This window comes from Zeus faber (genome assembly GCF_960531495.2).
Source record: "Zeus faber genome assembly, chromosome: 13".
Taxonomy (NCBI): Eukaryota; Metazoa; Chordata; class Actinopteri; order Zeiformes; family Zeidae; genus Zeus; species Zeus faber.
Genome location: NC_137198.1, coordinates 10,828,565 through 10,842,670, shown reverse-complemented (window position 1 = coordinate 10,842,670; position 14,106 = coordinate 10,828,565). Strand labels below are relative to the sequence as shown.

At 46.3% G+C, this 14,106-nt stretch overlaps 2 protein-coding genes across 3 annotated transcripts in view; both read right to left on the bottom strand.

The window, feature by feature from the left end:
• Positions 1–261: 261 nt before the first annotated feature.
• On the bottom strand, positions 262–5,551 carry fam98b (family with sequence similarity 98 member B). Its single transcript, XM_080012285.1, has 8 exons — positions 5,404–5,551; positions 4,666–4,814; positions 4,240–4,368; positions 2,037–2,212; positions 1,830–1,910; positions 1,558–1,674; positions 893–1,060; positions 262–621 (listed from the first exon to the last, which is right to left on the bottom strand). The coding sequence occupies exons 1-8, from the start codon at positions 5,439–5,441 to the stop codon at positions 460–462; spliced, it is 1,020 nt and encodes a 339-aa protein (XP_079868411.1). The 5' UTR covers positions 5,442–5,551; the 3' UTR covers positions 262–459.
• Positions 5,552–6,355: 804 nt separating this feature from the next.
• Positions 6,356–14,106, bottom strand: part of spred1 (sprouty related EVH1 domain containing 1) — a 37,863-nt gene continuing 30,112 nt past the window's right edge. Inside the window, exons 6-8 of one of the 2 annotated variants that reach the window (XM_080012387.1) lie at positions 12,753–12,908; positions 11,720–12,178; positions 6,356–7,812 (exon numbers count right to left, since the gene is read on the bottom strand). In XM_080012387.1, coding sequence (XP_079868513.1) covers positions 7,801–7,812; positions 11,720–12,178; positions 12,753–12,908 — 627 coding nt within the window. In that variant the 3' untranslated portion in view covers positions 6,356–7,800. Of the gene's footprint in view, positions 7,813–10,845; positions 12,179–12,752; positions 12,909–14,106 lie in introns of those variants that run through there. The other variant, XM_080012386.1, reaches the window with a different exon arrangement.

The following is a 14,106-nucleotide window of genomic DNA, read 5'->3' as shown; positions in this document are numbered from 1 at the left end:
TGCCGACCTTAATCCTGTTTAAAAATGATAATATTCAGTCTGAGAAGCCATCGTTCTTTTTACTCGCATACCAAAAAAGACACTGGATGATGTGTCCTTCATGGGGGCTGTCTCCATCCTGTGATTCTATCGGGTCTTTCCTGACTAAGAAAGTTCAAACCCCTGCCGTATCTGCACTATTCCCTTTATTTTGCAAACAGCGAATTTACTCCAGATATTTGACGTTTCTGTTCCTGGGACACCAACAAAACTAGGGCTCAGTGACCTTTTTCAAACAAGGTTTTAATAGTAAAATATAGAAAAGAGAAATAATACAGCAAAATACACAATTAGTGAAAACTAGGAGACTAAGGGAATCACATTTCATAGGATGCTGCCAGTCCTGTCGTGTACAAAATGGAGGTCAATCTCTATGAACCCTGTCTGGAAATAATTTATAAAGCAGCAAAAACTAAATGACTAGTTGTAATATCGCCCTCTCTTGCCCCTGTAACCTCCATGGTTCCAGCCTCCTCTTCCTCTTCCCCCGTCTTGTCTCTGTCGCCAAGCCGGCATCTCGGGTGGTGGGGCTTGGATCTCTGATGGACGGCCTCCGCGGTCTGGAACTCGGCCCATTAGAATCTGATTTAACACACACACACACACACACACACACACAAAAAGATCCCCGTTCAGGGCGATTATTCCAGGAAAACAAACTTTTTTCTTGGCCCGTTGAATTCAAATATGGGTGTTGGATTTCCTTTAAAATTGATGTGAGGGGATCACAGAGGGGGAGAAACTTAATAACTTTTGCACATGCAATATTTTTTCTTTTACAATTTTCACATCAATTAAATGACAATACGCCACCAAAACTCTAGAGCGGAAGAATTCCATGCTCCATTCGTACCTTGTTGACGGCGCAGCAGGTGTTCTCGGTGCTGGAGCCGCTGCTGGTCTTCACCACGTTGCAGAGCTCTTCTCTGGCCGCCAGCAGCTCGGACACGCCCACTGACGACCGCAGCCTCAGAGAGTGTCGTTTGGGCTGGTAGGCTCCGGCCATGCTGTCCACCTTCACCTGCAAGTAGAACCAGACAACACACAAGTAGAACCTCATGTTGTAGCCGCATGACAATGGTCCCAGGCAAGTTTAATTCAGGGAAACAAATGTTGATAAAAGGTAATTATAACAGGTTCCCATTTGGCCTTTGACCCTGTGTTTAGGTCTCAAAATGATCACAACAGCAATTAGAAGGAAGAAGAAATGTCTTATTTCAGAGCTGGCACCACTGTCACGAGTTACAATTCACATTTGGGCCGCTATAAGACACTGGAGCTGCAAATGGATTACATTTTATTTTAAAATATATACTGATCAATATTTCGGTCCTAAACATGTCCTGTGACACCACGGCCCCGAGTTTGAGAACTTCTGCTTGAAATCAAAAGTTCAAGCAGAGTATATACTCCAATGATACAGATCTAGTGATTTGTGTTACATGTTTTTGCCTTAGAAAATAAATAAATAAAAATCGTCCGAAAATCACCGACAGTCGCATGAATCGAAGAACCTACCTTGGCTCTGTCAGACCAGCCGAAGGACTGCACCGTGACGTCGAGTCGTTTGATCAGCATCCTCCTCCTGCATTCGTATTCCGAGGACAGCACCGAGTTGATAGTGTTCAGCTTCTCCTGAGAAGACAAAATAAAAATACAGGAAGAAAATAGCTGTTTGATTTCACTAGAACAGATAATCCCACTATGGATTTTCTCATATCAAACTAATACCACCAGTATAACACTCCCATAATCTTATAATGGATAAACTTGAAACTTTATCTGCGTACCCACTGCTCGTGGCTCAGAGTGCTCTTCAGCACCGGGTTTCCAACGTGTCCAGCAGGAAGGTCTGCGAGCACTTTGTTCATCTGAAGAATACACAGAACACGTCAGCTTAATGAAAACACACACGCACCTAAAAATAGAAAGAACGCTGCGCTGCCTCTACCATTTAAAATGTTTGTTTATTTCTGGAGTTTCCATTTGTACACCACCTTTTCTTCGACTTGGGAGAACAGGCCTCGTACGTCCTTCCCCGTCGGCTCTTTCAGCTCCAGTGTTTGGAGGATGGCGTGGAGGTCCCGACGCGCCGGACACGCGTCTTTCTTCTGGGCACAGTCCAGTCTGCTGCTCAGGATCTGGGCGGCTTGAAGCTCGGAGCTCAGAAACACTGGAGCGGAAGGGAGGAATTGACATGTGGACATGACGCCGGTCGTCATGTAATCCCCCCCCCCCCCCCCCTGCTCCTGATGGCTGCGTCCGTCGGTGTTTGAATAATTGTAAGTCGCTTTGGATAAAAGTGTCTGCTAAATGACTAAATGTAAATGTAAATAAACTTGTGAGCATACACCCACTGAGCACTTTACTAGGAACACTATACTAACACTGCGCAGGGCCTCCCTTCGCTCTCTAAACAGGCTCGGCTCTTCTTGGCATGGATGGCACAAGACGTTGGAAACGTTCCTTGGAGATTCTGCTCCATGTTGACATGATTGCGTCACGCAATTCCTGCAGATTTGTCGGCTGCGCGTTCATGCTGCAAATCTCCAGTTCCATCACATCCCAAAGGTGTTTGTTTGGATTCGGAGACTGGGAAGGAAACATTGAACTCATAGTCATGTTCACGAAACCAGCTCGAGACGTCTTTCGCTTTATGACACCATGGTGCATTATCATACCGGAATTAGCCGTTTAGAAGACGGTAAAGTGGGATGCGCATGGTCAGCACCAAATACTCAAACAGGCAGTGGCGTCCAAGCGATGATTGATTGGTATTAACGGGCCCAAGGTGCACCAAGGAAAAAAAAATAAAAATCCCCACAACATGACACCACCGCCAGAAGGCTGGACTGTCGACACGAGGCAGGTTGGGTCTGTGGATTCACGCTGTTGCCGCCAAATCCTGACCCAACCCTGTGTGCCGCAGCACAAATCAAGATTCATCAGAACAGGCGCCGTTTTTACAGTGTTCGACTGTCCGGTTTTGGTGAGCCTGTGCCCACTGCAGCCTCAGCTTTGTTTTTGGCTGACAGAGGGGGAAGCTGACGTGGTCTCCTGCTGTTGCAGCCCCAGCCGCCTCAAGGTTTCCACACGTTGTGCATTCTGGGATGTTTCTCTTCTCACCACAGTTGTACAGAGTGGTTATCGGGGTTACCGTCGTCAGCTCGAACCAGTCTGGCCATTCTTCCACTGACCTCATCAAGGTGTGTCTGTCTGCAGAACTGCCGCTCTCTGGATGTCTTTTTTTTTTTTTTTCCCCCAGCACCATTCTGAGTAAACTCTAGAGACTTGTGTGTGTGTGAAAATTGCAGGAGATCAGCAGTTACAGAAATACTCAAACCGGCCTGCCTGCACCAACCGTCAAAGCCGCGGTGGAAAACACAGATCAAATGTTTCCCCCGTCCTGATCTGATGGTTGATGTGAACATTAACTGAAGCTGCTGACCCGTATCTGCATGATGTTGTGCATTCCACAGCCACCAGATTGGCCGATTAGATAATTGCATGAATAAGTAGGCGTACAGGTTGTGACTCACCGGATGGAGGTTGTTGGTATAAAGCTGCCATTGGGCGACTATTTCAACGGGTATTCTCCTCCCCCTCCGGTATCTGCGTCTTATCAAGTCCCCGCCACTACGTGAAACAACAACTCCAGGGCTAAAACAAAGTGTGGCGGTAGCCCTGGCTACGCGACACTAGTCTACAGGTGCGACCTAATAGTGTTCGGTGAGCATGTGTTTACAGAACATTTTAGAACAGCATTGTTTAGAGATGCACATACTGAGAGCCGTTTCATACACTGGATCAGAAACTACGCTCAGATACATAAAGCTAACCCCAGTGCATCATGGGAGAGTTGCTTTCAATTTGCATCCCCATTTTAAATTTGGAACTGAGTGAGTGCTTCAGGTTGCGTCTGAAGCAGTAAATAAGTTACTGAAAATTAAAAAAACACGTGGTCTTCAAATTCCGTGACCTCACAATTATTGGTATTGGCCCCCTGCAATTTGCAAACAGTGAGTATTCCGTTATAATTCTGACAAAAATTGACATTTTACCCAATTATTTGCATAACTACAGTTTAAACCGTGCGCGGTATGGTGGGATAAATAGAGGGTAAACGCTTATAGAAGTAGGTCTTGGCGATACAGATAAAGGGACAATAAACACAACAAGGAGGCCGAAGCGTCCACATACGGAGGAGATGCAGATGTTCCCGTTGGCTCTGCACGCTGCCTTTAAGAAGGCCCAACAGGAATCCCTCATTTGGAAAGCGCAGCTCCTTCAGAAAGCCGCTCATCTCAAACTTCAACCCGTCGACGTCATCTGGAAAGGAAATTTAAAAACGAAGGAGAGGAAGCCATGAGTGGAAGGGTTCATTCAATAGCCACCGATACTCAGCACGGTTTCCTGACGGCTTCAGGGTTGCAATATTTCGGTTTGCCACATGCGGTCCACAGAGTACGGTGCAGTGAGATGTAAAAGGACAAGTCAGTATCATCATAAAGTAGACACAGAATTTAAAACATTTATGTATGCATGCATGTTGATATATTGCAGATGAATATAAATGCACAGGCCATATTGAGAAAACACACACACACACACACACCCCTCATTTACCTGGTCCCGAAGAAAGGCTTTCTTCCAGATCACACGCATCCTTCAGCCTGGAGCCCAGCCACATGCACAGGTCCACATACTGAGCGGAACCCAGGCCTTCCAACGCAGCTTTCAGCAGAGCCTGCTCGTCCAGGAGGGGGCCCCCGTACCTGGGTTGCGCCGCAGAGGGAGAGGGAGGCTGCACTTACACGGAACACACGGTGCTCGCTGACGTCCCACCCCCGGCACCCGGGCGGAGCGGGCTGGCGGACGACTCGTTCCGGTCGAGTTCACTCGAAACGACACGGGGAGCTCGGAGCCGCGGCGCCCGACCAGGAGTGGATTTTCCATTCTCAAACTCAAAAACAGTTACAACGTTGCGGTTCGAGGCAAACAGCGGTAGAACCATTGAACCGTGGCGTTGGAATTCTCCGCCAAAGTCGTGTCGTTTCGAGAGAGTTCACCCGGACGACGTATGAGAAGCGCGCGTCCTTCCAGCGAGTCCGTCATTTGACATCGTGTCCAACCGGGTCGAACAGACTCCCCCGGCTCTCGTTCGCCCTCCCCGCGCCTTGCAGCAGCGGAATCGAATGAACGAAGAATCGCAAGAATCGAACCGAACGTAAACCGAGACACGTATCGGGGCGCGGATCTCAAAGAGGGGGGGGGTCAGAGCCCGCCCCTCGCCCGAGCGGACCGTCCCCGGTGCTACGTACCGTTAGCAAGCGTGGCCGTCAGAGCCTTCAGGTCGCTACTCACCCGAGTTGCTCCAGCGCATCCAAAATATCAGACTCCATCCCGAAAAGATATTCCGACTAGGTTGCCGCGGCACCGGCCACTGTGACGGGCGGAGCTTCAGCGTTCGCCATGGCGCGCTCCCTCAGCGCCCCAGCGGCGTCTCCACCGACATGGCTCGACTCGGTGCAGCCGCCTAAATCTGCCGTGGTGAAACAAGCGCCCCAGACCGGAACTGTCGCTCTATTTTCGGACGCGTGTGCAACGTCGTAATATGTCCGCCCCCCCCCCCCGGGGAACTCAAGGGTGTAAAAATCTGACGTCACCCTCAACGCAGAGATCAAAACGATGTGTTTTAGTAATGGTTCACAATTGTATTTTTGTAATTAAAAATAAATTACAATTTTGAATAGAGATAATAATATATATATATATATATATATATATAGTGTGTGTGGTAATCTAGTAATTTATATAAATGAATAGTAACGACTCAAACAAAGCTCAAGACTTTTAACCTTCACAGACAACATTAAAACTAAGCAACACGGCCCTATAGGCCCATTGAACCCAAACACTATTTCTTCATGTTCTTACTTGACGTGCACACGATATCCGCACCACGTTCTTTTTCTAGATATTGCTTGATAACTTGCTTGTTCCATGTGTTCTCTACTCTGTTGTGTGTTCTGTAGGTTGTGTATGAATAAGGGGCCTGTGGGCCCGTCCAAATTCGCGGCGTGTTCATGGAGGTGGGAGAATAAGTCCCGTATAAGAACTCCGTCCTGTTTGCACTAACACAGAAATATGAGCAGGCAAACGTGTGTCGTCCAAGAGTCAATGATTAATTCATACAATCTTTTTACGACAACTAGAACCAGAGCAGAATCCACTGACAGTTGTGATTTCCGATCCGGGAAGCGGGGTAAATGGATGCGTTCGTGAAGAAAATCTGAGATGCATAACAGGATTAAAACTCACCATTTTATTATGATAATGTTATTTGATATGTCAAATTACAAGTGTATGATGTAACATAAAAACAGTTACAAACATATGTATGCATATTTACATTATATATTTATGAAAAGTAACGAGCTACATCTGTATAAAGAAAATACAACTATGACATGGGTTATTGGGACTATAAATTTTACATCATATACTTGGTATTTTCAAATGGTGATAGAAATACCTAGACGTATAGAAACCAATAGAACCGGAACAAAAGTTAAGTTGTAAGATGGAAACTAGGATGGACGTGAGGCACTTTTTCGAGGTTGTCAGGGTGTAAAAGCTGATGGCACTAAGAAACTGAAAAGATGCACAGGAAAGAAATATACACACGAAAGTAAAGAGAACAGGCAGTGTTTTACAGAATAGTTAGAGTACCATTTATACTGCAATTTTTCAAAAAACACAAATGTCTTCCACTATTTATAACTAATCACATAAATGTTACATCATCAAGCGCTGTAAGATGAAAAAAAAATAAAATAAAATAAAATTTAAAAAAAAAAAGCTTACACATATCATCAGTGCACCAAAGCATCGGAGAATTGAAACGTAACCACTCAACTGCTGTGAAAAGTAACCTTTAAAAACAATACACTGAAGAGAAACAGCTTTATAGAGGCTTTTTCTTTTTTGTTTAAATCTACACAAAGTCAAGATTCTACACTGGTATGCGTTCCCAAGGATATGCACAATTTCCAAGATTGAAAGAAGATAAAAGACTCGCAGCAATGTATTTGAAGGCGCAGTGCGTAGAATTGAATGGCATCTAGCGGGGAGGTTGCGGATCGCAACCCGCTCAATACTACGAATACGTGAATACGTGGCGGTGCAACACGACGGCCTCCGCGGAAGAGACGGTGGCCGCGGAAAAGAGCGAAAGGCCCTCAATACAGCCAGTGTTTGGTTTGTCCGTTCTGGGCTACTGTAGAAGAAACATGGCGGTGCAACATGGCGGCCTCCGTGAAGCGTACCCGCTCCCTGTGTAGATTAAAAACGGCTCATTCTAAGATAGCAACACAATTGTTATGTTCATGGGATTATACACCAATTAAAACATACTTGTGAATATTATATTAATGTTTCTATATTTCTGCCAAGTCCGTTCCGTAAATTCTACACACTGCACCTTTAGGAAAACCGAAGTCTTACGTAATGCAGGTAAAAAAAAAAAAAAAAAATTAAAATAAAAAAGAAATAAAGAAAAAAGAAGAAACCAAAACAGATATCGTGAAGCGGACAGACACATGTTGCATATATAATACAGTACATGGCGGAAGTTGCACTGTGCTGGTTAATGCAGAATGAGAAGAGTTACTTCAGGATTCTCTAGACTTTGTATAAATGCACATCCTACGTTTTTGCTTCTCAGCCAGCAAGTTTTCGTCAGGTTCTTCAAACCTTGGTTCAGCTCGCGTTCTGCGGGGAAACCCAAATCCAACGGGAGGCTGTTAGGACAAACCATTTGTTTACACGCTAACTGCACATGCATACCACATGTGAAACTAACCCACGCACACTGCGGTGAAGCGGCGCGCACACACACACACACAGACACACAGACACACGCACACACACACACACACACACACACACACACACACACACACACACACACACACACACACACACACACACACACACACACACACACACACACACACACACACACACACACACACACCACGCAGAGCAATTAGACATTCAAAACACTCGTAATCATGGTTATACGCTGTTGGAGAACTAGGTATTGTTTTTAACAGTCGTTCATAGCTGATTTTCTCTCAACACAATAAAATTAGTGATTGTATCTAGCAGCTTTATTTATATATCTATATATATCTATCTATCTATATATATAGATATATAGATATATATATAGATAGATATATATATATATTTGTTTATATATCAAACCTTTGAAATAAGTGGACTGCCACTACTGTACCGTGTTAGCGCTATCCTTTCCTTTCCTTCCGCCGTACAAAACTAGAGAGAAACTCTATTAGCTCAATAGTCGTCTCCATCCCGAACGCCCTCTACTTTTCAATGTGAAATAATACTAAAAGGTGACCTATGTACATAATGCTGTCAATTGAAGCTACAGTATATGCTGACAGCGACGATAAATACAGCTCTATCTTTAAAACTTTCTTTAAAAAGGAGGAAAAAGAAAACGGGATTATTATCAGTATTTAAATATAGTGTTACGTATTTACAGGCGTTTGGAGTTTGGTACCAAGGTGTGGGCGTCCTCCATCTACCTACAGCGTTTTTAAAGTGTCCGGTCGCTCCGCTCGCTCGGTCTGAAAAGAGGTCGATGTGTTTCACCGCGGGTGGGTTTTTTTTTTTGTCTTGTTTTTTTAAGTTTTTTTTTTTAGGTTTTTTTTTTTCACGTTTGCATAGAAAGTAAAGGGAGCGTTGGTGCTTCTGGACTTATCGCAGAGGGGGTGGAGGGGTGGGTGGAACTGGGATGAAACCGTGTCCGTCCCCGGCCTCCAATTCAGTCTTGTGGAGCTTTTGGGGGAACCACTATGATAAGCCAGGAGGAGCTTTGCGGGGAACTAAAACTCATTAATGTTAGTGTGGCCCAATTTCCAAAATATGAATTGACCATTTGCTAGGGAATGGGAAGCCGACGTCACGTTGCTGGAGCAAGCCGCCGTATCTGGGGGGGGGGGGGATCGCTCACATTGACCGTGAATGCCGGTCGGCATTTATTTCATTTTTTTGCTCGGTGAAAAACGGCCGCAGAAAATCTGTGGCAAACCCTTCCTTTTCTTCATTTTTGCACATTTTGTACATTTTCTCCATTTCTCTATGCAGATTGAATGGGAGCGATCCTCCAAGAATGGCGAGCAGAGTCCGTAGTAATCCCATAGCAACCGTCAAACTTCACATTCCCCATTCGGAATTAGACAGAGGCAAAAAAGTTAGCGTCAGTGTTATTCTGAGGATTCCCCCCCCCCCCCCCCACTTTCCTCATCGGTGCCTCTTTAAATGTTTCTGGTGGTTTCATAAACCCCTCGCAGTCCCCCCTGCCCCTGCCACCCAAAAGAAAAAAGGATCTCTACACCGAGTTCAGCCGCTGTCCACTCTGGGGGGGGGCGATAGAAAAAGACGCAGAGGTGCGTGTTCCCGGATGCTCCGGGGAGTCGGCCGAATCGCTCCGTCGACGCCGCGCACGTGGCGTTCTCCTCCTCCATCGCTCGGCATATCCAAGAAAAATGAAAATAAAAAAAAAAAGACTACGTGCTCATTCGTTCATTCATTCAGGGCTCGGTGAATGGGTGAAACATGCGAGGGGGGGGGGAGGGGAGGTTCCTGTGGCTGTAACTGTCGGGATGAGGAAGGTGTCGATTTAATTTAAAAAAATAAATACAAAAAAAATAAAAATAAAAAAAAAAACGCAAGCGTCACGCGGGACAAATCTACGAGGACTCAGAGGAAAAATTTTGGAGGGGGATGCTGTAACCAAAGCTTGTCGACCAGTGCTTTCACAGTGGGTTTTGTTCCAAAGAATCGTCCTAAAATCGGGAGTTCAATTGGCTGAATTTATGTACAGACTAACTCTATAATCTGTGGATCACATCCAAAGAATAGCCTAATTTTAAGTGCCTCATCGTTCAACCAAGGAGCACTTCTAAAACCCCTTACTCGCTAAAACAAACTTGCTGGTTGAGCATAAATTCTGCTTAAGGTCAACAAAAAAAAATAAATAAATTAAAAAAATAAAAAGAGATTATAAAACAGACAAAAAAAAAAACAGTAATGGAGGAGGAAATAAAAAAAAATAATAATAATAAAAATAAAAAAATCACTACAAAGCTAAACAAGTGGGCCACGGTTGGGAACCTAAGAATAAAGAATATGACAATGTGATGCATCGGTCTCAACCAGGAGAGTTCAAGAGGTTCTAATGCTATTTTTTTTTTTTCAAAAATAGTGTCATTATTTTTTTTTGGAAAAATTACCATTTTTCCCTTCTATTCATGGAATCTGTCCCTTTATGCTGGAATGCATTTCAATGGTCCAAATCGGGAATTCCTTTCCAACATGGAAGCGTTGACGTTCAAAGCCGCTCCCCGCCGCAGAAACAATATGTCGGGTCGTTGGGTGTTTTCCCCCCCAACATTCCATGAAAAAAGGAGAATCGAGGAAACGCACGGAGGCTACGCAACCACCACGGCAACATCTCTGACATGTTAAGTTACACTAGATATGGCGGTTTATCTATCAATACAATTTGAAAGGGAGGGTGGGGAGGGGGCGGAAAATACAATTCCTCGTGCACTCGCTCTAATAATTACACTGTTAAACGCATGAGCCGCGAAGGAAAGGCCACTGTTACCCAACTGCAAATTCACAAAAAAAATAAAATGAAACGAAAAAAAAAAAAAAAAATTAAATTAAAAAAAAAAAAAAAGCAAGAACATATCCCTTTTAGCATACTCAAACAGCAAATATTTTAGGCATAATAGTTTTGTTTTTTCTTTTTTGTCATTAGGTTGTTTTTTTTTGTGTTTGTTTTTGTTGTTTTTTGCTCTCTGTACAAAAGACAAATTTCCTTCATAGTTACACGTCACTTGCAGTAGAGTTCTGACATTGGTGGCCTGGTTTCGTCTGAATATGAGTGAGAATGAGAGTGTGTGTGTGTGTATAGATGTGTTTAGTAATTAGAGTCTGTTAATCTCAACGTCTCCTTCCTCCTTCCTCAGGTTCAGCTCCTGAGCTCAGCTGGACACTCGGAGCCCCCCCCCCCCACGCCAAAGCATCTTGGTTCGTCCTCCGCTGCTGCTTGTCGGCGACAAACGCAAAACTGAAATCTCCAAAATCCCACCCCCAGAGCCGAGGGGGGGGAGGGGGGAGGGGAGTCAACGGGTGCCGCCCCATCCGAGATGGGCCACGAAAACAAGGATGTCGGCGCTTTTTTTTTTTTTTTTGAATGTATTTATTCACCTCCGCTTCGATCGACGTCTTGTGTTAGCGAGCTTGGTAGAGTGTCCCGGCCTCCAGGGTTTCGGCGCGGGGGGCGGGTGTGTGGGGGGCGAGGGGCGTCGGTGGGGGTTGGGGGGGGGGGGGGGTGTCACCCGGCGGCCTTGTGCTTGCCCCCGCAGCAGTGGCACGCCTCGCCGCAGTGGTGGCAGGCGCGCAGCGGCAGGTAGCAGCACATGCACGGCGCGATGAAGGAGAGCGCCACCAGCGCCAGCCAGCGCAGGCAGAACTGCTCGTCGGACGTGTCGCACGAGCAGGGGTCGGAGAAGTCCCCCTCCGAGTCGGACATGCAGTGGTACAGCATGCTCTCGGCGCAGAGCATGCAGCTGACCTTGTAGATGCACTGCTTGATGGGGTCGGGCGCGTCCTGGCACTGCCCCCGCCAGTTGTCCTCGTGGTTGAACATCTCGCGGCAGTAGATGCAGCGCGAGCGCTCGCCGTCCTCCCGCCGCCGCCGCCCCTTCTTGGACTTGAGGAGGGGCGACGGCTGCGTCTTGATGGACGTGTCCTTGCCGAGGCCCAGCCCCATGCCGGCGCCGGGGCCCAGGCCGGCGCCCGAGCGCGGCTCCCCGCCGGCGCCCTCGTTGAAGAGGTACTCGCACTTTTTACTGTCCAGTTTGTGGAAGGCGGCGGGGAAGTCGGGGTGGTCGCGCTCCGCCTCCTGCTTCCACATGACCGGGTGGCGGTAGTCCTCGTAGCGGCGGATCAGGACGTCCTTCCTGGGGTTGATGCGCACGATCTCCTCTTCGTCCATGTGGAAGCTGACGTGGCGCGTCGACTTGAAGGACACCTGCGAGAGAGGAGACGTCTACGATCAACCAAATGATGATGGCATGTTAGTGGTGCTCCGGGGTCAGTAATAAAATATACTCAAGTACATTTAACTTTTACTCATTTCACTACATTTCAAAGCAAATATCTCTACTTATCTATGATCAACCACATTTCTAACACGGTTATTTAAATTTGTATATTACTACTTGTAAAGTACTGTGACAAACTATACACTTTATTTAGCCCAAAAAAAAAAAAGATGTAGTAGCCTTATTGAAGACTGGATAATAGAATGGCACTGGATAAAACAAGTACTTTTACTTGTAATAATTTACAGTACATAAAAGTAGTGTACATTTAAGAGCAAGTACTCCACCACTGCATGTAACACCACAGACACGTTGTTATAAGTTTAAATAGTTCGGAAATCAGCGATTTTTACTTTTCCTTAAAAAGATTTCACCAATATTCCAGTTTTGTACACAAGTTATGCTTTTTGGTGTTGTTTACCGAGGACAAGTTACGAGAGTCATTTCTCGAGAACGGACGCAAAACCAGGATAGAAAGGGGTGGAGTGGAGTGAATCGGACCTGGGGGGGCAGGTAGCGGCGGTTGCCGGAGGGGAACTCGTCGAAGGGCTGGGCGCGCACGTAGCAGCCCCTGAACGGCTCCGTGGACACCACGCTGTTGATGGGGGAGAAGGGCTCCTTCATGGGGCTGCAGATGGAGGGAGGCTCCTCACACACCTGGAGACGCACGGAGAGGGGCGCTGTCTGATATCTAGGTACAGTGTCACATTTAAGATTTATTGATATTCCCTGTTTTAAAGAAAGTACATTTTGATGCATGTATTGGGGCGGGGTGAATTTTATTTTTTTATTTTTTTTTATACAATTTAAAAAAATAAAACTGATACGATTCAATTCTATCATTTCAATTTCTGAACTGACTTAGCAAATTGTGATTTCAATACCTCGGAAGTTATGCAACCATTTTCTGCTTAAATACTCCGCGACTCTAGGTGTCACCAGAGTCACACATTTCATTTCAGTTTGTGCTGACGAGTTGGGAGCACTTCTCATTGTGCATAAAATGTCAGTAGATCGACGTCGACCTTCTGTATTGAAACCGAGAGATCCTGCCCAATACTCAGCCCGGGTGTGCGACACCGATCACCGGAGCCGGATAATTTCTCATGTCTCCACCGTTACAGGAGGGAGAGGCCTCTGAGCTGTACGCCACCGATGCCGACGTGCGGGTGGTAATCAAAGTGTAAGCATGTGGTGCTCTTAAACCCACCATGGCCGCTCAATGGGCCTCCATTCATCCATTCATACACACGCCGTACGAGCGGCAAACACATCCATGGCTCCCCTGCGCGTACGGCATCGGCACAGCTCCCCGGTGCCATTACTCATCCGACCGACTCTGGAAAGGGAGGTTCCGCACCACCAGGGGGCGCCCCTGCGCCAGCCCCTCGGCCGCCCGGCTGGCTGCTCGGGCCGCAGTGATGACTCAAGGCCCTTCTGTTGAGAACTCAGAGTTCCTCTCAGCCCCGCATGTGTTCCCACCAGCGCTTTCACTGGTGAAAAATCTACAAACACGGGCCCGATTAATACAGAGGCGTGATTAACTCACAGCCATGTGCAAAAAATAAATAATAAAAAAACAAAAAAGCTCCGCTGGAATCCAATCCTCACGACAATTGCGAGAGCGCTGCCTCCAGTTCACACCAAACGGCCTCATCGTCACAAGAGGGAAGCTCACTGGAGGCATAACCCCAGATGAGACGCCTATAAATAACGTCAAGCGAATACCACAGATTTGGCCGCCGTTTTTATTAAACGACACTAACAATTGAGCATTTGGCAAAAACAACGACGGCGGTGAAGAAAGCCACGGGCCCGATGCCATTACATTTCAGATCTGAGTTCTGTTACGCGA

Coding starts and splice junctions, on each gene's coding strand:
- fam98b (XM_080012285.1), bottom strand. CDS start 5,441: ATGGAGTCTGATATTTTGGATGCGCTGGAGCAACTCGG. Junction 4,815..5,403: donor GATGCGCTGGAGCAACTCGG/GTGAGTAGCGAC, acceptor GGCGCAACCCAG/GTACGGGGGCCCCCTCCTGG. Junction 1,061..1,557: donor GCTGGTCTGACAGAGCCAAG/GTAGGTTCTTCG, acceptor TTCTACTTGCAG/GTGAAGGTGGACAGCATGGC.